Source organism: Cetorhinus maximus, chromosome 16 (assembly GCF_964194155.1).
Source record: "Cetorhinus maximus chromosome 16, sCetMax3.hap1.1, whole genome shotgun sequence".
Classification (NCBI taxonomy): Eukaryota; Metazoa; Chordata; class Chondrichthyes; order Lamniformes; family Cetorhinidae; genus Cetorhinus; species Cetorhinus maximus.
Window position 1 is genome coordinate 99,075,272 of NC_135894.1, and position 26,812 is coordinate 99,102,083.

At 44.4% G+C, this 26,812-nt stretch overlaps 1 protein-coding gene across 1 annotated transcript in view; it reads left to right on the forward strand.

Moving 5' to 3' along the window:
- Positions 1–1,812: 1,812 nt before the first annotated feature.
- The window catches only part of robo2 (roundabout, axon guidance receptor, homolog 2 (Drosophila)), a 1,135,129-nt gene continuing 1,110,129 nt past the window's right edge, over positions 1,813–26,812 (forward strand). Inside the window, exon 1 of the mRNA XM_078560411.1 lies at positions 1,813–2,106. Within this exon, the coding sequence (XP_078416537.1) occupies positions 1,875–2,106 (232 nt within the window). The 5' untranslated portion in view covers positions 1,813–1,874. The remainder of the gene's footprint in view (positions 2,107–26,812) is intronic.

The window sequence follows — 26,812 nt, forward strand, 5'->3', positions numbered from 1 at the left end:
TTTTTAAGTGATGTTGGTTGAGGGATAAGTATTGGCCTAGGACACCAGGGAGGACTTCCCTGCTTTTCCTCCAGTACTGGCTGTGCAATCTTTTACGTCAAATGAAAGGGCAGAGGGTGCCTTGGTTTTAATGTTTCAACCAAAAGGTGGTGTCTCCAACTGTGCAGCACTCCCCTCAGCGCTGCAATGAGAGTATTCGCCTAGATTCTTTTGCACCTCTAGAGTGGGAATTCCTTCTGACTCAGAGGTGAATGTGCTGGGCCACAGCTGGCAACTTTTTTTCAGGGGAGATGAGGGGGTGGGGTAATACCTGATTTTTTAAACCTCACAGGGGACAAGGCTGTGTGGTGTGACACACACACACACACACACAGCAAAGTATAATCAGCCAGAGCAAAGTTATAATCAGCGCACAAGGGGCAGGGGGCAATTGGTATGGGCCTTTTGCCTAACAGCTTTGACGGAAGCTGAATAACAATGATGTGTGATGTCTTCAAGTGCCACGGTTCACCTATGAAGCCTCTCAGGCATCTCCCGGAGGCCAAGGGGCAGCTGCTAGTGAAGCCATTTAAGAGTGTCAAAACCCACACTGGATGGAAACAAGATTTGGGCTTGGATACCTGGGATAGCTGGATTTAGGGCTCAGCTGCAAGATATCATCTTTCTGACATAATTGATTTTTGTTGTTGTTTTATGTATATTTACATATTAATGTTTAAACACTCAGCATACTGTCAGCAACGTGGGTTGCAAGTGAGAGAATGAAAAGGGGAGAGATGCCAAAACGTGGAATTTATATATAGAAATGCAAGCAAATGTAATGCTTGCTGGCACAGTAGATCGTGCCTCTAATCTTATTTGCTTCCACTGCATGCTACAATTAAGTCTTTTTATATTAAAAGAAATATATTCCAGGTAACCTCACTGCACAGATTGTCTGTTAATCTGCAATTATAGCTCCTCCAGAGTATGGAGCTGACACTGTTGTGATTTAAGTTCTGAATTAACCAAACACTTTTCTTTCTGGCAAGTATGATATACGGCCAGTCTCGCCTTTTAACTTCTCAAGGCAATTAATGATAATAATTGAACCCAAAGAAAAGGCAAAAAAAAAGATTTTTATGTGTCACCTTACAATAACCAATATATATATATAAAATATGTATAACATTATATACAATAATAGCGACTTGTCCTTGGTTATTCAGCAGGTTGATACACTGACTGTACATTGCTGCACTTAACAAAGCCGCTGAGCCCGTACTGAGGGGGGAGAGAGTTTGCATTTAACTGGACCGTTCCCTGTACTGCCCAAATGTCGCTGGTAGTGCTTTTGCAATGCAGCTTTATCAAGAGCAATTCGATAGGTCGCCTTGCTATCAGGATCATTCGATGGGACTGAAGGCATTTGAGGATATAACCTCGCCACCTATTTTTTTTTAATGCCTCTCTGTCTCTCTCTCTCTTTCTCCCTGACATTCTTAATATATCGCCTGTGTGTGTGTGTGTCTGTTTAAAAAAAAACTGGGCTGAGAACACTTTTCACACTCTACCCTGCATCAAATCTATATGTTTTTTATGAGGGGGTGGGCGGAGGGAGTGAGAAAGGTTGTTGCTTGTGTGCTTCGGGTGGGTATATGTACACACCAAGCTCAAAGAGGTATTCCCACTGAAACCTGGAGTAGTGATTTTTCTCCCCCCACCCCCTTCCTTTCATTGCAATAGCCCGTGACCGGTGCAATGTGGGCGAATCTGGATCTGTGAGGGAAAAAAAAAAGACATGTTCCTCTCCTCGGGGCTCCAGCAGTTTGATGTTGCCTTCTGCACATCACGACTTGGTGAGGATGGTCGCTGCTTTGATTGCACAATGATTAATGACTGCTTTCAGCAAGCGACGAGAGTATGGGGGGAGAAAAAGATGTGAGGACAGAGGTGTATGCATATATTTTGTTGCTAACAAACTTGGGGAGATGTTTCCTGTAGTGCAGCTAACCAGACAAGCTAGCCTCGAACTTGCTTTCATCGCCGTTTTATTGCTGAGCGGACCCTGCACACAGCAGAGTGACTCCAAGCAAAGTCGGTCGAAGGGAAGGCATTGGAAAGGTGGTGAGTGCCTGGGCAGTTAGATGTATTATATTCGAAACTGATATCATATGTATCTATAAATGTGTATTGCATCCGATGCAGCCTTGAGCTTTAGTTTTTGAAGAACCTTGTCACAATATAAGCTGTGCGGTTTTACAGAGCTTTGCTTGGCTTCTCTCGCAGAGAGAGTAGAGTTAACCCTTTTTTGTCTAGCTGTGTGCCAACTGATGGTAAAGCTCCAACCTGAGGGCTATTTTTTGAGAGTGATGGTGTCAGGATTCGCGGGGCAGTCGACACAGCAATCGGTGACATTTCAAAAGGTCAGAGGCAGACAAGAGGGTGTGATTAAATATTAGTATTTGTTTGCTGAGTGGATTGCATTGGTTTGGCTCCTGTATTTGAATTCTCTTCAACCGGTGTTGCCTTGACCTTGTGCAGAGTGTTATTCAAAAATCTCACAGGTTGCAAAGTTATTGAAAGGGTTTTGCATTGCCTAAGCGACATGCTGAGGCTCCTCTTTATAAGCAGAGCAGTGTGACAACACTTTGATATCAGTGGAGAGTTGTAATGTAGAGTGGCACTGTGTGAAGTCTTGCAGAGGGTCACAGCTCAGTGCATTAATCTCACCTTTTAATAGCTCTGCCACCTTCCCTTATCTGTGTGATCCGAGGTTAAAGAATATGATCAACAATCTCAAGGTAGTCTCTCAATAATTTATATGAGCTTGCCAGCAGACCCCCACTCTCTAAATTCCTTCTTTTTGAATTCATGCCTGTTCTTAGCAATAGCCAAGTCTGTACGAAAAGGAGTGCCTTAACCAGCTGAGCAGAACACTCAGGTCTGATGTGTGCCAATAAATCTCATCCAGTGGCCACACTGGATTTCAGAGAATCTTACAGTGCACAACCTTATACAGGCTTGATTGAATTTTTGATGAGGTAACAGGGAATGTTGCCCTGTAGCAGATGTTCTATATATGGACTCCAGGAAGACATTCAGCAAAGGTGCCACACAAGAGGCTTAGAAAGAAGATGGAAAATGGGAAGGTGGCGATATGAATTCAAAATCGGCTCAGTGACAGGGAGCAAAAGGTAGTGGATGGTTGGATATTTTTTAGACTGGGAAATGGTTTGCACTGATGTTCCCAAGGGTAAGTTTTGAGTTCATTACTTCTTTCAGTTTTCATAAAGAACCTAGACCCAGGAGCAGCTTTATAAAGTTTGCAGATGATGAGAAACTTGGCAAATTAGTGGATCGGGATGAGGATAGTGATAGACTTCAGGATGACATTGACAGTCTGGTGAAGCAATGGCAGATGGATGTTCAACACAGAGAAGTATGAAGTAATGTACTTTGAGAGGATAAATATGGAAAGAGTGTAAACTGTAAATGGCACAATTTTGAAAAGTATAAATGAGCAGAGAGAGAGAGATCTTGGTATCCATAAATAAAACCCTTAAAGGCAGCAGGACAAGTTGTATGATTTGGTCTGGGAATCACAGATTACCTAAAAAGGAGGAGGGGGGGGGTCAAAGTTATAAGTGATTTTAAAGCAGTTTAGTAAGAAACACCATTTTAATTATGATATATGAGATAAATAGACAGAGAAGACATCGACCTGTAACATGTGAGAATACTTAACTGGTTCTGGATTGGACGAATGGATGCTGATGGATGCAAGGGATGCTGACAAGTGACAGTCTCCTTAGAACGGTTTACTGGTCACAGATTGGACAAATGGACAGAATTATACAATTTTAACGGCACTGAAGGAGGCCATTCTGCCCATTCTGCACTGGCTCTCCAAACGAGCGTTATAACCTAGTGCCATTGCCCTGCCTTTTCCCCATACCCCTGCATATTGTTTCTATTCAAATAATCATCTAATGTCCTCTTGAGGCTGATCTCTGTAGCTGGAAGTGGCAGTCTCTTCTGCTCTCAGTCTCCTTGAGCTAGCCGAAGAATTAGGCTGAAGCCAGTATGGATCACTTTGAAAAGTTCTCCTTTGTCTGACGTCTTCTTGAACTAACCAAGGTGTTAGACAGGAGCCAGCACTGGTCCACCCAGGGAAGCTTTCTGTCCAAATTTCCCTCTCGTGAGCCCAGTTATATGCCTAATTTCTAGGGGCTTGATGGTTGTCTTATGTCAACCTCTAATTGTCCATTAACAAGGGACAGATATTCAAGGTAATCCCTTCTACTTCAGTTTGAAGCCCATGAAGTCATCTTGTGGCTTATTACTTGCTTCAGATTATTAATTACTTCCAGATTAACTCTTACTCGGACAGTTGGTTGACGTATAGTTCATGAGATCCGACCTCATCAGCCTTTAGGAGTGCCTTATTCAGAGACTGTCCTGGAGTCATGCCCTAGGGAGAGTTAACAAACCTACATTCTCCTGTGTCTGTCAGCCCAACCACCTGCTGTAGGATTTTTCTTAATCAGATGAAGAGTTATTTCTATAACATTCAATAATTTTTAAAAGATTTTGTACAGTTAATAAACAGCCATTTCTTACTAAAATGAAAAAGTGGCTTGAAAAGTATAGGGGTTACTTGAGTTTATAAAGAGTGGAATAGAATGTAAAAGCAAATAAATTGGGCTGGAACTTTACAAATCAAGAGTTAGGCTCCAGCTGCAGTATTGTGGACCTCCTGGGTCCCACACTTCAGGAATGATGTAAAGGCCTCAGAAAAGGCACAGAGAAGGTTTACCAGGAATATTACCAGGGATGAGGGACTGCATTTATGAGAAGTTGGAAAAGTTCAGACTGTCCTCCTTGGAACAGAGAAGGTTAAGAGGTGACCTGGTAGAAGTTTTCAGGATGATGAAATGTTTTGATAGAGTTGAGAGAGAATAAATATTCCCCTTGTGGGATGGGTCACTAAATCAAGGTCATAGATTTAAAATTATTAGCAGAAGTTCTAAAGGGGAAGATGAGAGAACCTTCTACCTGAAAAAGTGATGGAAGCTGACTCCACGCATAATTTGTACTGAAAGTTGGACAGGTTCTTGAGGATGAGGCCCTTACCGGGTTACGGACAAAATGCAGGAATGTGGGGCTCAACGACTGTGTTTTCAAAGAGTCAGCACAGGCACAACAGACCAAATATCTCCTCCTGTGTTGTGAGTTTCTATGAGAAAGAGGTCATTCAGCCCATCTTGCTTCTGACAACCCTTTGAAAGAGTTATCCACTTCCTTATTTCACTTCCTCGCTGTTTTTCCTTTTTAAGTATTTATCCAGTTCCACTTTGAAAGTTGTCGTTGAATCTGTTTCTACCACCCTTTCGAGCAGTACATTGCTGGCCCTGGAGAGGGTCCAGAGGAGGTTCACGAGAATGACCCCAGGAATGAAAGGCTTAACATATGAGGAATGTTTGAGGACTCTGGGTCTATACTCGATGGAGGTTAGAAGGATGAGGGGGGATCTGATTGAAACTTACAGAATACTGAAAGGCCTGGATAGAGTGGACGTGGGGAAGATGTTTCCAGTAGTAGGAGAGACTAGGACCCGAGGGCACAGCCTCAGAGTAAAGGGAAGGCCTTTTAGAACAGAGATGAGGAGAAACTTCTTCAGCCAGAGAGTGGTGAATCTATGGAATTCATTGCCACAGAAGGCTGTGGAGGCCAGGTCATTGAGTGTATTTAAGAGCGAGATAGATAGGTTCTTGATTGGTAAGGGGATCAAAGGTTACGGGGAGAAGGCGGGAGAATGGTGTTGAGAAACTTATCAGCCATGATTGAATGGCGGAGCAGACTCGATGGGCCGAATAGCCTAATTTCTGCTCCTATGTCTTATGGTCTTATGGTCTTATTTCAGATCTCAAATCTCTGCTTGACAAAATTCTCCCCATCTCCATCACCCCTCCTTTGCGCACCACCACCCCACCCCACTTTACGGATTATTAAATCTATGTTCTCCCATTCCTGACCCTCCTGCCAGTGGAAACAGTTTCTTCCTATATCAAAACCCTTGTAATTTTGAACTCTTCTATTTAATTTTCCCTTAACCTCTACTCTAAGGAGGACAATTGCAGCTTCTCTGGTAAATCTCCTCTGCACCCTAATATCTAAGGAGGGGAGCTACATATCATTCAGCTTCTAGTCAATAGTTAGTGACCCCTGCTGTGAAGTGGGCTTTAAGTAAGGATAAGACTGGGCTCGGATTCTGGATGACTCGTCTTGTCAGCATTTACTGTCATGTGATGCATTGAAGTAATGGACATAGAGGAGGTCTTGTGGTGCACTGGGTCGTGTACCTGCCTCTGAGCCAGAAGCTCTTAGTTCAAATCCCACCCCGGGACTTGATGGCCAAGGAAGGCGCTTTCTTAACTTAGCCAAACAGGTTGATTATCAACCTGCAAACCTTTCCAACACATGCCAGTAGCAGGCAGTAAGAGTGGGCAAGATTCCTAGTCAGCTATGTGTTAGAAAGAATGTTGGAACCTCTACCATCACTATTACCAGACTGCAACTGGTATGTGAAAGTCCATGTTTCCAGAGCAACCTGGACTCTCTGAGGTAACTGTAGTACACCAGCACCAATTGGTTGACAATTGCCATCTGAAATTCTTCCAAGTGGTAGTGAAAGCTAATGGAAGAAATTTGAACAAAACTAGGAAACTTTAGGTTTTTGAGTCAGAGTTGCCTAGCCACTAACAGTGAGGTCCCAGGTGTGTTGACAGGTCAGCGTGCATCGGAACATAGGAGTGGCTTTTGGGATTTTATAGAGACAACTGGGATATATAATATAACGTAACCAGATACCAGGTGCAATAATGAGTGTCTGAAATTTTCATTACAATCTCTCCCTGGAGATTGTGATGAAAACATTACGGGTTTTCAGTTGAAATATAGCCTCTGTGAGGTACCAGTATTAAATAGATTAACATGCTCTTGCCCATTATTTTAACAAGCTTTAATTTCAATACGGTGAACCTTTTGCTCGAAATTACAGTTGAAACTTTTTTTGTCTTTCTAGGCTTGAGTTATGTACAGTGAGAATGTTGGGGGAGAAATTAGGTCATGGAGAGCTCTTTCTGGCTGCCTTACAGACTTGCGCAGATTCCCTGGCCAACTCTGCGGACTGTTGTTTGCATGGGGCACGTGACACTCCTCAATGAAGAACAAATGTTTCCTGCACTGTCTTTTCTGTAGAAGATGTTTTCACTTGTTGGTGAAGTCGAAAACTCGTGACCATAAATATGAAATAGTCTCTGGTAAATCCAGTAAGGAATTTCATTGCATAGAGAGTGGTTAGAATGTGCAACTCACTGCCACAAGGATTAGTTGAGGCGAATGGCAGAAATGCAGTTAAGGGGAAACTAGATAAGCACATGAGGAAGAAAAGAGTAGAAGGATATGCTGCTGGAGTGAGATGAAGTAAAGTGGGAGGAGGCTCGTGTGGAGCATAAACACTGACATAAAGCTGCTTCTCCGCCATCGATTCTATGCCGTAAACTGTATATCATGAGGATGGAGTACTACTGAGTGCCGATTTATTAATGGAAGAACAGCCTGAGTTCCTAACTAAGAGACATAGCAGAACAGCGCTGAAGTATTGTGGAAGAGATTCTGGTAGATGGATCTCCCAGGAAGCACCTCCAGCAGGAGAGAGAGCCCACTGTGTGCGACTCTCCATCCCTTAAAATTGATTGTAACTTCCCAGGCAACTTGCCAGACGTACCATTGAGATTTTTCTACCCTGTGATCTGATCTGAGAGTTCAGATAGCAGGTCGGACAAACTCCAAACTTCCATATTTTAGATTAGATCCCATCCTGCAGCTTACTTCCAGGTTTTTAAAAATTCTCTCATGGGATGTGGGTGTCACTGGCAAGGCCAGCATTTGTTGCCCACCCCTAATTGCCCTTGAATTGAGTGGTTTACTCGGCCATTTCAGAGAACATTTAAGAGTCAATCACATTGCTGTGGGTATGGAGTCACATGCAGGCCAGACCAGGTAAGGGTGGCAGATTTCCTTCCCTAAAGGACATTAGTGAACCAGATGGGCTTTGGTTTTTGAGACAATCAATGATAGTTTCATGGTCAAATTACTGAGGCTAGTTTTATATTCCAGATTTATTAATAGAATGCTGGGGTTTGAACCCATGGCCCCCAGGGCATTAGCCTGGGTTTCTGGATTCTCAGAAGGAAAAAACAGTAAAAACTGGAAAATAAGAATACTGGTCCAAACTGGTCTTGTATCCCTTAAAATGGAACACCAGTAAAAACTGGGAAATAAGCGTACTGGTCCGAACTGTTTTTTCCTTTCTGGGTTACTAGTCCAGGGATACTACCAGGGATACGCCACCATTTCCCCCATTACCTCTGATCCTATATATATAAACCACCCGAACCCCTCAATTAGATTTCAGTCTGTAATTCCCAGGTTTCTGTTATTCTGTATATAAACCACATGAGTCCCTTGATTGAATTCCACCTGTAACTCACTCTGCAACACTCACTCTATTATTCTATATATATAAACCATTTGAGTGGCTCAATTAGATGCCAGTCCGTAATGTCCAGTGTGGGAGTAGCTCGATAAGGGACAACAGCTCACCGTAAAACAGGGAATCGTGTAAGTGGTGGAAAAGTTATCTTCTCGTTTGCAATAGTGCAGTGGAGATAGAGAGTTAACACCTGCCGCCTCTGCTATTCAGACGCTGGAAGTTCTGCTGCAGGAGGCTGGCCAAAGGAGAATGGCTACCCTCCACAGCAAGATGCCCGATGCATAGTTCCCCAACCTAGTCAGTGTAGTCATCCAGTCCAACGTACCTGGTTCCAAGTGAGGAAGAAGTTTACTGGTGTCCTTCATTTTGCTTACATATGTGGTGTGCCTTACAGAGTTGCCACTTCAAGCGTTGAGCGCAACCATTGTCTTTTTGCACATAGTGGGAGTCATTCTGACTTTATGTGATAGTTTCAAATGAGCAAGAGTGAATCAGCCACCCATTGCATATCTCTTCCAGTTTTCTTAGTGAGTCTGTTCTGTATTCTTTCCATGTCATTGCATCATTAACAGCTCTATACAAATGCAAGTTGTTGCTCCCTTTAAGTAATGAGAACAATTTTGGTGTTTTGCAATGGCCTAAAACTGACACTATTGTTTCAGTCGCCCATTATACACCACCCCAGGCCTTCATTTCCATTGACTTCCCTGAAAATTACCGTTCGGAGAGATATAAAAGAGGTCACCAATACACCATTGCGCAAAATCAGTATTGTTCACTCTATTGTTGCAGCTACATTCCACAGCGCACTTTTCCTCAAGTTAGAGATGATGGTGTAGGTCCAGCAGGCTCACTAGCGGTCGTCAGCTGGAAAAAGGTGCTTAGCTTTGGCCATGGCATTGGGTGGGTGCCATGAGTATAGTCACCGCAAAACCCACATGGATATCTGGTGCTCTTCAAATCTGCCCCATGGTCTTCATGTGGAGAAAGGATTTGGACTGGAGTCAATGTTCAGGTGCTCTCTGAGCACAGGGACATCATTGCGAGCATTGTGGCCGTTATCAACAACAACCTGCATTTATATGGTGCCTTATACCTCACAGGTGCATCATAATTACAAGTCACATGTCTGCTTCAAAGCTACATTAGGATGAGTAATCAAAAGTCAAAGAGATCGATTTTAAAGACCATCTTAAAGAGGAGTGAGGGAGAGGTGGAGAAGTTTGGGGAGGAAATTCTAAAGCATAGAACCTAGGCGTCTGTAGAAATGACAGCCAGATAAGTGGGCAAAGGAGACCAGAGTTGGAGAATTGCAAAGATCTGGGAGGGTTGTAGGGCCAGCAGATATTACCGAATAGTGGGGAAGCCACAGTGATGCTTTCATTATGTGGCAGGCTGTGTTGCCCTCATTATTTGAAGGAGAAGCTCAAGGTGGAGGGTTCTTAGGTGAATAAGGCTTTCCTTCAAACAACATTATCTTCCAGCATCGAGCCATCTCCATAAGACCATAAGATGTCGGAGCAGAAGTAGGCCATTCAGCCGATCGAGTCTGCTCCACCATTCAATGAGACCATGGCTGATCTGATAATCCTCAACTCCACTTTCTTGCCTTTTCCCCGTAACCTTTGATTCCCTTACTGATTAAAAATCTGTCTATCTCAGCCTTGAATATACTTAATGACCCAGCCTCTACAGCCCCCAGTGGTAAAGAATTCCACAGATTAACTACCTTCTGAGAGAAGAAATTCCTCCTCATCTCTGTCTTAAATGGGTGACCCCTTACTCTGAGATTATGCTCTCTGGTCCTAGACTCTCCCACAAGGGGAAACAACCGCTCAGCATCTACCCTGTCAAGCCCCCTAAGAGTCTTATATGTTTCAATAAGGTCACCTCTCATTCTTTTAAACTCCAATGGGTGCAGGCCCAACCTACTCAACCTCTCCCTATAAGAAAATCCCTCCATACTTGGGATCAACCTAGTTAACCTTCTCTGGACTGCCTCCAATACCAGTACATCTTTCCTCAGATAAGGGGACCAAAACTGTTCACAATATTCTAGGTGTTGTCTAACTAGTGCCTTGTATAGTTTAAGCAAGACTTCCCTATTTTTAGGCTCCATTCCCTTTGAAATAAAGGCCAACATTCCATTTTCTTTCCCTATTACCTGTTGAACTTGTATGTTAGCTTTTTGGGATTCATGCATGAGGACCCCCAAATCCCTCTGTGCTGCAGCTTTCTGCAGTCTTTCTCCATTTAAATAATATCCAGCTCTTCTATTCTTCCTGCCAAAGTGCATTTCCCACCTTATGTTCCATCTGCCTTGATTTTACCCACTCATTTAACTTGTCTATATCCCTCTGTAGACTCTTTGTGTCATCCTCGCCATTTGCCTTCCCACCTATTTTTGTGTCATTCACAAACTTGGCAATAGTACATTCATTTCCCTCATCCAAGTCATTAATGTATATTGTAAATAATTGTGGCCCCAGCACTGATCCCTGTGGCACTCCACTAGTTACAGGCTGCCATCCTGAAAATGCCCCCTGTATCCCAACTCTCTGTCTTTTATTAGTTAGCCAATCCTCTATCCATGCTAATATACTACCCCCAACACCATAGGCTTTTAGCTTATTAGGTCACCTTATGTGCGGTACCTTATCGAATGCCTTTTAGAAATCCAAATATATTATATCTACTGGTTCCCCTTGATCTATCCTGCTTGTTACCTCCTCAAAGAATTCTAATAAATTTGTCAGGAATGATTTCCCCTTCATGAAGCCATGCTGACTCTGCTTGATTAGATTATGCATTTCTAAATGTTCTGCTATTACATCCTTTATAATAGACTCTAACATTTTCCCAATGACAGACGTTAAGCTAACTGGCGTATAGTTACCTTTTATTTTTGCGTCCCTTTTTGAATAAGGGTGTTACATTGACAGTTTTCCAATCCTCTGGGACTTTTCCAGTATCCAAGGATTCTTGGAAGATTACCACCCAGTGCATCCACTATTTTTGCAGCTATTTCCTTTAATATCCTAGGATGCAACCCCTCAGGTCCAGGGGACCTATTGGCCTTTAGCCCCATTAGTTTCCCTAGTGCTTTTTCCCTAGTGATAGTTATTGTATTTATTTCCTCCCCCGCTTTTGCCCCTTTTTGGAATGCTATTAGTGTATTCTACCGTGAAGACTGATGCAAAGTATTTATTCAACTACTCTGGTTTCCTGCTTCCCCATTATTATTTCCCTAGCCTCATTCTCTAAAGGGCCTACGTTCACTTTGGCCTCTCTCTTCCTTTTTATATATTTAAAGAAGCTCTTACTGTCTGTTTCAGTATTACTTGCTAGTTTGCCCTCAAAGTATATTTTCTCCCTCTTTATTATTTTTTTGGTCATCTTCTGTTAGTTTTTAAAACTTTCCCAATCCTCTCGCTTACCACTAATCTTTGCCACATTGTATGTTTTTTATTTCAATTTGATACACTCCTTAACTTCCTTGGTTAACCATGGTTGGTTAATTCCCTTCTTTGAATCCTTCTTCCTCATTGGGATATATATTTGTTGTGAGTCATGAACTATTTTCTTTAACATCTGCCATTGTTCATCTACTGTCTTTTCTGCTAAACTCCTTTCCCAGTCCACTCCAGCCAACTCTGCCCTCATTCCTTTGTAATTACCCTTATTTAAGTTTAGCACAGTTGTTTCCGACCCAAGTTTCTCACTCTCAAACTGTATGCTAAATTCTATCCTGTTATGGTCACTGTTTTCTAGGGGATCTTTTACTCTGTGATCATTTATTAAACCTGCCTCATTACACATTACAAGATCCAAAATAGCCTGATCCCTGGTTTGATCCACAGCATATTGTTCTAGGAAACTGGCCCGAATACACTCTATGAATTCTTGCTCGTGGCTACCTGTGCCACTTTGATTTTCCCAATCTACATGAAGATTAATAAGATTAATGTCACCCGTGATTAATGTGCTGCCTTTTTTACATGCCCTCATTATCTCCTGATTTATTCCTACAGCATAGCTACTGTTTGGAGGCCTATAGACTACTCACACCAGTGTCTTCTTCCCCTTGTTATTTCTTACCTCCATCAAATGGATACTACATCTTCCGATCCAAGATTGTTTCTTGCTATCGTACTTATTCCACCTCATGCTAACAAAGCTACCCCACCACCCCTCCCTCCCTGCTTGTCCTTTCGAAAAGCCACATACCCCTGAATATGTAGCTCTTGGCTTTGATCTCCTTGTAACCATGTCTCCGTAATGGCTTTAAGGTCATACCCATTACCTCTATTTGTGCCATTAATTCATTTATTTTGTTCCGAATACTATGTGCATTTAAGTAAAGAGCCGCATTAATTTTGCCTTTTTATCATTTATTCCCCCTTGCTGTTTTTTTCTGTTTGGACACTCTGTCCCTTCCTGTCACACTCTGGGTATCATTACCGAAATAGCTGCCCTGCAATGCTGCCATATCCTTTTGCATTTTAAGCCTACATATCCCCTCTCCAGAACCCTCCCCCTCTTTATTTGGTTTAAAGCCCTCTCTACAGCCCTAGTTATTCGATTCACCTGGTCCCAGCACAGTTCAAGTGAAGCCCGTCTCACTGGAACATCTCCCTTCTACACCAGTACTGATGCCAGTGCCCCATGAGCTCCATAGAAATAGGAAGTTAGTCCACATGAATGTGTGGCTGGAGATATGGTGCACGAGGGAGGGATTTCTGGGACATTGGGACTGCCTCTGGGGTGGTGGGACCTGTACAAGGCGGACGGGTTGCACCTGAACTGGAATGGGACCAACATCCTTGTGGGGAGGTTTGCTAGTGCTGTTGGGGAGGGTTTAAACTAACTTGGCAGGGGGATGGGATCCTGAGAGGAGGTTCAGCAGGGGGAGATGCACAGCCAGAATTAGAAGAGAGAGCAAGTGAACCTGGAAGGCATAGAAATTATAGGCCAGTTAAGGCACAAGGGAATTTGGCAAGGTTGATGGTATTTATTTTAATGCAAGGAGTCTGACGAATAAAGCAGATGAGTTGAGGGCACAGATTAACACACGGGAGTATGATGTAATTGCTGTCACAGAGACATGGTTGAGAGAGGGGCAGGATTGGCTGCTCAATATTCCAGGATATAGGGTCTTCAGGCGAGACAGGGAAGGAGCAAAAAGAAGAGGGGGTATCGCAAGATTGATCAAGGAATCAATTACAGCAGTAAGGAGGGATGACATCTTAGAAGGCTCCTCAAATGAAGCCATATGGATAGAACTTAAAAAACAAAAAAGGAGCAGTCACATTGCTGGGAGTGTACTATAGGCCCCCAAACAGTCAGAGAGAAATAGAAGAACAGATATATAGGCAAATTTCAGAGAAGTGTAAAAATAATAGGTTTGTAATAGTGGGGGATTTCAACTTCCCCAGCATTAACTGGCTTAGTCATAGTGTGATAGGTTTAGAGGGAGCGGAATTCTTAAAATGCATCTAGGAGAGCTTTTTAAGCCAGTACATAGAAGGCCCTACAAGAGACGGGGCGGTCCTGGATTTAATTTTAGGGAATGAAGCCAGGCAAGTGGTAGACATATCAGTGGGGGAGCATTTTGCAGATAGTGATCATAACTCCATTAGATTCAAGGTTGTTATGGAAAGGGACAAGGATGGGCCAGAAATCAGAGTTCTAAAAAGGCCGATTTTAATAAGATCAGATATGATTTGGCCAGAGTGGACTGGGAGCAGCTGTTTTTAGGTAAATCTGCGTCAGAGCAGTGGGGCTCATTCAAAGAGGAAATAGGGAGAGTACAGGGCCAACATATTCCACTAACGACTAAGGGTGGGACCAACAAATCCAGGGAATCCTGGATGCCGAGGGATATACAGGATTGGATAAAGAGAAAAAGGGAGGCTTATGGCAGATACCCAGGGCTCATAACAGCAGAAGTCCTAGAGGAGTATAGAATGTGCAGGTGGGAACTTAAAAAGGAAATTAGGAGAGCAAAAAGGAGGCATGAGAAAACATTGGCAGGTAGAATAAAGGAAAATCCAAAGTTATTTTACAAGTACATTAAGAGTAAGAGAATAACTAGGGAAAGAGTAGGGCCCATTAAGGACCATAGTGGTAATTTGTGTGTGGAGCCGGAAGACGTGGGTAGGGTTCTAAATAAAATCTTTGTGTCGGTGTTCACAAGTGAGAGGGACGATGTGGGTATGGAAATCAGGCAGAAGGACTGTGATATAATTAGAGAAATTAGCATAGAAAGGAAAGAGGTTCTAAGTGGTCAGGCAGGCTTAAAAGTAGATAAATCTCCAGGCCCGGAAGAAACGTATCCCAGGCTGTTGAGTGAGGCAAGGGAGGAGATAGCAGGGGCACTGGCAATAATTTTCAATATCTCTCTGGCCACAGGAGAGGTGCCAGAGAACTGGAGGACAGCCAATGTAGTACCGTTATTTAAGAAGTGAGGGAGGGATAAGCCAAGGAACTAGAGGCCAGTCAGTCTAACCTCAGTGGTGGGGAAACTATTGGAAGCAATTCTGAGGGACAGAATTAATCTATTCGTGGAGAGGCAGGGATTAATCGAGGACAGTCAGCATGGTTTTGTTAAGGGGAGGTCATGAAAGACCAATTTGATTGAATTTTTCGATGAGGTGACAAGGTATGTAGATGAGGGCAATGCATTTGACGTAGTCTACTTGGACTTCAGCAAGGCTTTTGATAAGATCCCGCATGGGAGACTGATAATGAAGGTAAGAGCCCATGGGATCCAAGGCAACTTGGCAAATTGGATCCAGAATGGCTGAGTGGCAGGAAGCAGAGGGTGATGGTCGAGGGGTGTTTTTGTGACTGGACGCCTGTGTCCAGTGGGGTTCCACAGGGATCTGTGTTGAGTCCCTTGCTGTTTGTGGTATATATAAACGATTTAGACTTGAATGCAGGAGGGTTGATCAGTAAGTTCACGGATGACATGAAAATTGGTGGAATGGTAAATAGTGAGGAGGATAGCCTTAGATTACAGGAGGATATAGACAGGCTGGTTAGATGGGGTCCTCAGTGGCAAATGGAATTTAATCCGGATAAGTTGATGCATATGGGCAGGACAAACAAGGCACGGGAATACACGATGAATAGTAGGACCCTGGGAAGTACCATGGTGTGCATGTCCACCATAAGGTAGCGGGATAGGTAGATAAGGTGGTAAAGAAGGCATGTGGGATACTTGCCTTTATTAGCCGAGGCATAGAATATAAGAGCAGGGAGGTTATGCTGGAACTGTATAAAACGCTGGTTAGGCCACAGCTAGAGTATTGTGTGCAGTTCTGGAATCTGCATTATAGGAAGGATGTGATTGCACTACAAAGAGTCCAGAGGAGATTTACCAGGATGTTGCCTGGGCTGGAGAGTTTTAGTTATGAGGAGAGATTGTACAGATTGGGGTTATTTTCCCTGGAGCAGAGGAGATTGAGGGGGGACATGACTGAGGTGTATCAAATTATGAAGGGCATAGGTAGGTAGACAGGAAGGAACTTTTCCCCTTGGTGGAGGGATCAATAACCAGGGGGGCATAGATTTAAGGTAAGGGGCAGGAGGTCTAGAGGGGATGTGAGGAAGAATTTTTCCACCCAGAGCGTGGTGGGAATCTGGAACTCACTGCCTGAAAGGGTAGTAGAGGCAGAAACCCTCATAACATTTAAGAAGTATTTGGATGTGCACTTGCGATGCCATGGCATACAAGGCTATGGGCCTAGTGCTGGAAAATGGGATTAGAATAGTTAGGTACTTGTTTGACCGGTGCAGACTCAGTGGGCTGAAGGGCCTTTTTCTGTGCTGTAAACCTATATGACTCTATGACTCTATAACTGAAACCCATTCCTCCCGTACCAATCTTTAAGCCACGCATTTAATGCCTTGATTTTATTTACCCTATGCCAGTTTGCCTATGGCTCAGGTAGTAATCCTGAGATTATTACCTTGAGGGTTCTGCTTTTTAAATTGGCTCCTAACTGTTCAAATTCTTTCAGCAGAACCTCATTTCTTGTCCTATCAATGTCGTTTGTACCAACATGGACGACAACAACTGGATCCCTCCCCTCCCACTCCAGGTTTCTCTCCAGCCCTGAGGAGATGTCCTGAGCCCTGGCACCAGGCAGGCAACACAGCCTTCAGGACTCACGCTCATGGCTGCAGAGAACAGTATCTATCCCCCTAATTATACTGTCCCCCACCACTACCACGTTCCTATTCCCTGCCCCCACTTGAATGGCTCCCTGTAGCACGGTGCCGTAGTCAGTTTGCTCACCCTCCCTGTAGTCCCCGTTCTCGTCCACACAGCTTGCAAGAACATCGTAACTGTTAGATAGTTGCACGGGCTGAGGCTCCTCGAACACTAGCCCCTGGGTCCCCATACCTGCTTCTCCTGCAGTCATACCCTCCTGTCCATGATCACAAAACCAAATCTGAATTACCCAACCTGAGGGGTGTGACTGCCTCCTGGAGCAAAGTGTCCGGGTAGCTTTCCCCTCCCTGAGGTGGCGCGATGTCTGCAGCTCGGAGTCCAGCTCCCCAAATCGGATCCAACGTCCCGCAAGGTGCAAACACCCAGTCTCACAGAACCTGTCGAGTGGGCAAGGGGGCTGAGCATAAATTCTACCCTCTGGACTTCATGGCTACAAAAAGGAGGCGTTGGGGGTGGGGGTTGCAGTGGAAGGAAACCAGAACAATTCCATGTGCAAGGAGACTGAGCTGTGTGAAACGATTTGAAAAGTTGAGCCTCTAGGGGCTCGAGAGAAAAGATGATGGGGGAGGGTAAGGCTTAGAAAATTTCAAAGGCTTCCATAACATAAAATTGTGAATATTATTTTAAATGTAAACAGCATGATGGGACCAGGGCCATAAATGTAAACCAGTGCAAAAAATATGTTTAGAAAGAAAACAAAAGGAACTTTCATCATGTAAAGGATGATAAGTTTTTGGAATAAACTGCCTGGCAGAACCATCAAGAAAGAGATTTAGGTTCCTTCAAAATGCAGTTGGATGCTGGGTCAGAACAGCTCGATACGCTTCAGGCAACAAATGGACTTTGCCCATTTTTGACTATTCTAAAAATCTGACAGAAGTCCTATCAACTTTTCACACATTGAGGTAAACATACTTGCAAATCACCAAAGACTTGTCTTCAACATGGAGCAAGCTTTATTTTAAATCCAATTTTACGCCAATCCTGTTTTGTAACTGGTCTGATTTTTGGCTGCAAGGCACGGCAACGAGCTGTCTTCATCGCCGAGAGAGCGGAGAAAAGCTTACAGGGCTGATCTCAAATAGAAAAACAGGAGGAGGCCATTCAGCCCTTTGAGCCCATCCCACCATTTAGTTAGATCATGGCTGATCTGTGTGCAATTTCCACCTACTCACCTCGGTCCCGTTATGGTTAATGCCATTTGCCTAACAAAAATCTATCAATCTCAGCTTCAGAATCTTCAATTAACGCCCCCCCCTCCACTGCCGCCACCACCTCCTCCCCCACCCCGTCAACACGTTTTTGGCAGTGAGAGTTTCGGATTTCCGCTACCCTTTGTGTGAAGAAATGCTTCCTTAAATCACCCCTGAATGCCCGGGCTCTAGTTTTAAGGTTATGCCCTCTTGTTCCAGGCTCCCCTTACCAGACGAAATAGTTTTATCCTATCTACACCGTAACTCCTTTAATCATTGTAAAAATCTCAATTAGATCCCTTGGTCTTCTACAATCAAGAAAACACAAGTCTTGACCACATGACCTGCCTTCATAACTTAAACCTTTTTAGCCCTCGTATCATTCTGAGTATGACTGCGGGAGCAACAAGAGAAGATTAGAGAAACTTGGGGCTCCATTGTCCAGAGAAAAAGAAGGAAGGGACCTTATTGGGGTATGTCAAATATTAAATTGATTAGGTCATTCTGGATTATTACACCAGTGAAAACCGGCCGAATAGGACCAGAGACAGACATTTAAATTAGTGAAAGAAGTGGAAGTGAATTTAAAATCAATATCATGAAGCAGTTCTTGACTCAGAGGGTGAGAAATGTCTGAATAATACGCTGGCTAGAGTAGTGGAGGCGAAAACATGAAAGGTGTTGAAAATGCAGCAGCATGGATTTCTTAAAGATAGAGTACCAGCAAGAGGTGCTTCATTGGGAGGTTTAGGCGATTGGATGTGCTTTGAGGAGAGTTAGTGCATTAGAAGCTTAGGCTGGAATTGAGGTAATTAGAATACTAGAAAGTTGGGTTTCCTTGGGAGATTTAGAGGAATGCAGAAACAGGCTTTGAGGGAACAGCCAAGTGGTTACAGGGATGGTCTTTGATCCCACAGCTCGGATACTGGACTGAGCCTGTCCACCATCTACAAGCCACAAGTCAGGAGTGTGATGGAATACTCTGCACTTGCCTGAATGAGTGCAGCTCCAACAACACTCAAGAAGCTCGATACCATCCAGGACAAAGCAGCCCCGCTTGATTGGCACCCTATCCACAAACATTCACTCCCTCCACCACCGATGCACAGTAGCAGCAGTGTGTACCGTCTACAAGATGCACTGCAGGAACTCACCAACCCTCCTCGGATTGCACCTCCCAAACCATGACCGTACCATCTAGGAGGACAAGGGCGGCAGACACGTAGGGCAGAATTTTGCCTTTGGCATGTGGGCTCGGTGGGGGCGGGTGAGGGCGGTTGGGAAACTGACTGCCGCCCGCGATAGGCACTGCACCGCGATTTCATGCTGTTGGGCCAATTAAGGCCTGCCTAGCGTGGTGCGGGCGGGTGGAGGAGGGCAAGCCGGCCGAGCGTGATCTTCGCACATGCAAGCGAGAGATCGCTTCAATATCCCTGGAGCACGGAGCTGCCTCAGGGAGGTGAAGCGCTGTTTAAAAAAAATAACGAAAATAAAAATGTCATGAAACATGACTCCTCATATGACTCTTTCTCTTGAGCGGGTACATGTTTTTAATCCAAGTGTAAAATTTTAATTTGATTTTTATTTGCTGTTGGAAACCTCATCCCACCCGTGTGTGAGGTTTCGTAAAAAGTACAAAGGCCGCTTGGCCTTCTTGCCTTCCCGCCAACCAGAAGGTAGGACGGGCAGTGTAAATTGAATTTAATTACCTTTTTAATTGCCTTAACAGGCCTCTTAATTGTCGGCAGGCGTGCTGCCGACTCCAGCACGTGCCCACTGAACAAAATATAGCGGGACTACGCAGTGACATTGGGACGATCGCCATCGCGTGTCATTTTACCCTCAGCCGGGTTGGGCATGCACCCGCCCACCGAACTTAATATTCTGCTCATGGGAGCACCGCCACCTGGAAGTTCCCCTCCAAGTCACTCACCATCCTGACTTGGAAATATATTGCCGTTCCTTCACTGTCGCTGGGTCAAAATAATGGAACTCCCTCCCTAACAGCACTGTGGATGTACCTGCACCACGTGGACTGCAGCGCTTCAAGAAGACAGCTCACCACCACCTTCTCAAGGGCAATTAGGGATGGGCAATAAATGCTGGCCCAGCCAGTGATGCCCACATCCCATGAATTAATTAAAAAAAAGGAAGATGGGTTTTGATGAGGCAGTTAGAATACACGAGAGAGAGGTTTCAGTAGGCCAGATAGAGAACTTTTCCCATGTTCTTCTGCTTGGAACTGCTCAAGATTATCTCACTCTAACAAGCCCCCTGATTTCTCCATCCACACGCTGATGTGAGTGCTGTCTGCACACAGTGGTAGAGCCAGATTTCCAATCCCAGTTGGAATCGGCAAATCTGAAACTAAGTGAAAGCTGACTGCTCCTAGGCACTGTGAAATGTTTCTTAAGTTTATACTCGTTCAAACTGCAGGTCCTGTGGAGTGAAGTCTGTGATCATTTTTAATCACCTATTAAAGGAGGAACCATATTGTACTGAATGTGTCACTTACAGCAGGGCCACTGTAACCCACAGTGGGGAGTGAGGGGCATTGCTGGACAGTGGTAATTAGTATATGATCGGGAAACCTTAGGGGTTTCTTCACTTTGAGCAGGGAGGAGGGATGTGCACAGTGGATCATATATACCAGCAGCAGCAAGAACTTGCATTTATATAGTGCCTTTAATGCAGCGAAACTTCTTCAAAGGGCTTTACGAGCAGGACCAGTCACCGGAGACAGAAGTCCACAGAGCTATAGGACTGATGAACAAATGCTTGGTCAAAGAGGAGTATTTTTTAGGAGAGGCCTAACGGAGGAGAAAGAGGCAGAGAGGCGGAGATATTCAGGGAGTGAATCTCAGAGTTTGTGTCCTCGATGGCTGAAGGCACAGCCACCAATAGTAGAGCAATTGAGTCCTGGGAAGCACAAGAGTTCAGAATTGGAGAATGCAGAGATCTTAGAGGGTCTTGGGGCTGGGGGAGGTTGAGTGGAGAGGGAAGAGGAGGGTGGCAAGGCAATGGAGGGACTTAAAAAAGAATTTAAAAGTAGTGGTGTTGCCGGATCAGGGGCCAGTGTAGGGCAGCGAGCGTAAAGGGTCATGGATGAATTGGACATGTTCCGAGCTAAATCACCCATTATAGGCCTGCCTGACCTGCTTTCCATTGATTTCAGCTACTGCCGGCATCCACCTCTGCTGTCAGAGAAAGTTGCTCAATCCCCTCCCAAGTTTTGATCTGGTGCAGATTCCCAGTGTCATCTCCCCTGCCCCCACCGCTCCTGAAGGTGCTAATTCATTCATCCTGTAGTGGCCTTCCATAGGCACAACCTGCCTGTGACGTCTCCAAATGGGCTATCCTCATTTGTAACTGGGCAGTGAGGCTGGATTTTCTTCTTCAGTGCTAGGGTGCAAAAGCTTGACGGGGCATCATAACACCGAATATAAGACACTTTTAAAAAATTAATACATGGGTTGATGCAATGCGCAGGCTAGGCCAGCATTTATTGCCCATCCCTAATTGCCCTCATTCAGAGTGCATTTTTCAAGAGTCAGCCAGATTGCTGTGGGTCTGGAGTCACATGTAGGTCACATCAGGTAAGGACGGCAGATTTCCTTCCTCTAAAGGACATTAGTGATCCAGATGGATTTTTACAACAATCGGCAATGGTTTCATGGTTATCATCAGACTTTTAATTCCAGGTATTTATTGAATTCAAATTTCACCATCTGATGTGGTGGGACTTGAACCCAGGTCCCCAGAGTATTATGCTGGGTCTCTGGAATACTAGCCCAGTGACAATACCACTATGCCACTGCCTCCCCTATTACAGTTACCACCCCCCCCACTCCATCCCATTTGCTTTAATGGTCAGTATACCATGAGTGGCTTGTAAGGGTATCTGGCATAGCAAGGGTTAATGTGGGACTGGGAAACAGTACCACCCACGGTGTGACGTAAAGAAACAGATGACCTGAGACTATGGTCAGTTGTGGACTGGACAGAGACCTGTGTCGAAGCAAGCATGGAATTAGCTCATAGCTTGGACTATACCCTGTATATATGTAGACAGTTATGTGTTATCAATAAACACTTAATGTTCAACCCTACAAGACACAGACGCACGTTGTGAGACCTACTGAACATACAACAGCTTGTGCCTAATTTTGGGCTAAGGATTGCCACTCCACCAAGCTCTTTCACCCCACCAGTGAAGGGGAGAATCTAGTCCTGGTGGCTACAGGCTTTTTTATGTAGAGATTTAAAAGTACAGAAGGAGGCTGTTAACCATTTCACCTGTGCTAATTCTCTGATAGAGCAATGCCAAACCCAATCTCACTGCCCTGTTTTTGCCTCTTCATTCAACAGAGAACATCGGAGCCCACTGTTACCCACTCAACATAAGCAATCGAGAGACTTTCTGAATCACAATTGTATCATAGAAGGAGACCATTCAGCCCATCATGCCTGTGCAGGCTCTTTGATAGAACAATCTAATTAGTCCCATTTCCTGACTCATTCCCCTGCAATTTTTTCTTTTTCGTGTATTTATTTAATTCCGCTTTGAAAGTTCCTATTGAATCTGCTTCCACCGCCCTTTCAGACAAAAGCTCAAGTATTTAAAATTTGCCTCATCTCCTGTTCTGGTTCATTTGCTAATCATCCTCAATCTGTGTTCCCCTGGATACTGACCCCCGCTTAATTACTCTATCAAAAACCCGTCATGATTTTGAACACCTCATATCAAATCTCCCCTTAGTACACCTGTGAATTGTTAGATATTGCATCTCTTTGTGAACAGAACAAAATTGACAGCAGAGATTTGGGGGGCAGCGGTGGTTGGGGCGGGGGGATAGATGGTGGGGTAAGAAGCAAGGGACAGAAGAAAACGATATGGGGGCAGGAGCTAATTACTGCCTAAGGGGTTTGTTTTTACAATGGTTGACATGATTGACAATGTGTGAAAAATGGTGTTTGTGAAGCCTGAAAGAATGGATAACTGGGAAGCAGTATAGAAAATGCGCTGTTTTGTATATCCACTCAAATATTGCCACGGCCTCAGTTCAACAAGTATCTAAGTGGCAGGTTAAAAGTGGCTCGGCGCATGTGACAAGGGTCATCATCGGCAATCCTCTGTAATTTTCTAAACGTGGTTGCCTTTACTGAGGGCTATGCAGCCTACAGCTAGGTGCCATTGAGTTAGGGCATCCCTCTTCAAACTGATCTGAAGAGTGCTTATAAGCACTATCTGCTCCTCAGAGTAGCTTAAAAGGCACTCACTGTAAGATTACTTGGCTTTATTACAAAGGAGAAAAACATCAGCTTCACCATTTTTGTGACATCTGCCGAGGAGTGAAGGAAAAAATGTTTATTTAATTATGATGCTAGGAATTTTGCTACTTTGGTTAACCTGCACCTGCAGCGTGTACCATCTACAAGATGCACTGCAGCAACTCACCAAGGCTCCTTCGACAGCATCTTCCAAACCATGGCCTCTATCATCTAGAAGGACAAGGGCAGCAGATAGATGGGAACACCACCACCACCTGGAAGCTCCCCTCCAAGTCACTCACCATCCTGACTTGGAAATATATCGCCGTTCCTTCACTGTCACTGGGTCAAAATCCTGGAACTCCCTCCCTAACAGCACTGTGGGTGCACCTACACCACATGGACTGCAGCGGTTCAAGAAGGCCTTTACCGAGGGCTATGCAACCTACAGCTAGGTGCCATTGAGTTAGGGCGTCCCTCTTCAAACTAATCTGAAGAGTGCTTATATCCTCTGCCTCGATTAATAAAGGTAATCCATTCATCACCACCTTTTCAAGGGCAATTATATCGGCAATAAATACTGGCCTAGCGAGCGACAACCACATTCTGTGAATTAATAAAATTTTAAAAACACACACAGGCAGATCAACTAGCTCTTTCCAGCTTATTTAGCTATATTCTATTATTCACATTTGTTATCATGCTCTCCTCTGCTCTCCAGCTGCTGTCTTCTTCTCACCATCTTGCTCTGCATATGAATCATAGGATCATAGAAATTTACAGCTCAGAAGGAGGCCATTCGACCCATCAAATCCACACTGGCTGACAATTAGCCATCCAGCCTAATCCCCCTTTCCAGCCCTTGCTCCCTAGCCTTACAGGTTACGGCGATTCAAGTGTATGTCCAAGTACTTTTTAAATGTTATGAGGGTTCTCCCCTTTTAGGCATTGGCTTCCAGGTGCCCACCACGCTCTGGGTGAAGGAATTTCCCCTTGAACCCCCTCTAAACCTCCCTACCTCTTACCCTAAACCTGTGCCCCCTGGTTATGGACCCCTCAACCAAGGGGAGTAGCTCCTTCCTATCCACTCTATCTAAACACCTCACAATTTCATACACTTCAATTAGGGCTCCCCTCAGCCTCCTCTGCTCCAAAGGGAACATCGCCAGCCTACCCAATTTTACCTCAGAATTAAGATTCTCCATTTAGGCAGAAAATCTCCTGTGTGCCACCTCTAGTGCAATCACATCTTTCCTACGGTGACCAGAACCATACGCAGTACTCCAGTGTGGCCTAACTAGTGTTTTATACAGTTCCAGCATAACCTCCCTGCTCTCATATTCTCTGCCCCGACTAATCAAGGTAATCTTTCTCCTATGCTTCTCTTATCCTTCAGCCGTTCTTCATCTCCTTCCCTGGACTCCTCTTTTCCTCCATTCTTTTTCACTCTCCCAATTTCTTCTTCCCCGCTACAACATCTCGCTTGTCATCTATCTCCCTCACTCCCCCTTTTCTTTTTCTACCTCAATACCTTCTTATAATTCTACATCCTCATCCCAATATCCCTCGTTTCATCGATATTTTCTCGTTTTTCACCTGTCTGCCTCTCATTGTTTTTCCTGCTCATTCTTCTGACCTTTCTCTCTCTCTGCCCATCCTCTCTATTGCTGCTCTCCCCTTGCATCCCTCTCTCCCTCCATCCATCTTCTTTGACTTTGTCCAGCTTTCAACAACAGAATATATGGAGTGGGACTGTCAGAGACATTTCCAAGCCTGGTTGTGAAGAAGACACTGAGACAAGGATGTTTTGGTGGCGATTGTTTATTGCTTGCCACAGAGCTCACTTCTCCACTCTAACACCTTCCCAGAGCTGGCTGACTCTTTATATACATATCTTAATATAATTAATGAATCAATACCCAACACCTGTTCACCTTATTATAACAATTATAACTACGTGTTTAACATTCATCAAGGTAGAACTTATTAGATACTAACAGGAAACCCATAAAATCAATTTTAGCATTGGTGGAGCTAAGAACATAAGAAATAGGAGCAGGAGTAGACCATAAGGCCCCTCAAGCCTGCTCCACCATTCAATGTGATCTGATCTTTTGCCTCAACTCCACTTTCCCACCCACTCCCCATATTTCTTGATTTCCTGTCGGATCAAAAATCCTGTCTATCTCAGCCTTGAAGATACTCAACACTGGAGCATCCACAACCACCTGGGGTGGAGGATTCCAAATCTCAGTCCTAAATGAGCTGTCCCTTCTCCTGAGACTGTGCCCCGTGTTCTAGGTTCCCCAGCCAGGGGAAACTATCTCTCAGTGTCCACCCTGTCAAGCCCCTTCAGAAGCTCCTAGGTTTCAGTGAGACCACCAATGAGTGTACCCTTCCATAAATATTGGGAACACGCAGTTCTCATGGGGGGTCAAGATGTTCCAGTGATCTGGAATAGACAAATTCCTCAACAGAACTTTTTACAAGTCAGAATGGAAATATTTTCAACAAATCAGTGGCACAGTTAGGGAACCACAGTACGCGGTAATACATATTTTACAACGCTGCAATATAAAAACTGATAACCACATTAAAAATCTCATGAGCTCATCAATATTTAAAGATCACTAAAACATCGCAGTAGATGCATTCGATGCTTCAGAGTCCAGGCTCTCTACAAACGTGTTGACATTTATTTTAATGAATAACTGGCTCCTTGTTAGTTTTAATGATTGGCTTATGGCAGGACAGAAAGTCATTACCTCCAGCAAATGTGTTTTGAACCTGACTCCCCCTCTCCACACATTGCATCTGTCCCCGCAACCACTCTTCCCTGCCTTTCAAAGCATGGCACTTCTATTGATGAATTTTAGGACAAAGGCAGACTTGTGTTGAAATGTTTTGCATGGAGTTTTGTTGAGCGATTCAAGTGTGTCTTCAAAAGGGTAAGAGGTGGAAGAGTATCTGCCAGGTTTGGTAGCCTTTGTTTCTGGGTCAGATGATTTAAACCTCATGAACATCTGAAGCTATGATCGAATACTTTATACAACACTGAGAATGAGTTCCCTTTTCACAGCTGTTGTTCTTTGGTTGAGACACTAACCCCAGGATTTGCACTTCATTCATTCTCTATATGTGGGTGTCCCTAACAAGGTCGGCATTTATTGCCCATCCCTAGTTGCCCGTGAGAAGATGGTGGTGAGCTGCCTTCTGCTGAACCACTGCAGTCCGTGTGATGAAGATACTCCTACAATACTGTGGGGATAGGGAGCTCCAGGGTTTTGACCCAGTAAGGAAGAAACGGCTGATATTTGCCCAAATCGGGCTGGTGTGTGACTTGGAGGGGAACTTCCAGCTGGTGGTGTTCCCGTGTGTCTGCTGCCCTTGTTCTTGTAGATGGTAGTGGTCGTGGGTTTGGAAGGTGAGTTGCTGCAGTGCATCTTGTAGATGGCACACTCTGCTGCTACTGTGTGTCGGTGGTGGAGGGAGTGAATGTTTAAGCTGCTGGATGGAAGGCTGTTTGGGAGGTCTGGCATATGCTGATCTTTGTCTTTACTGTAATTGCTG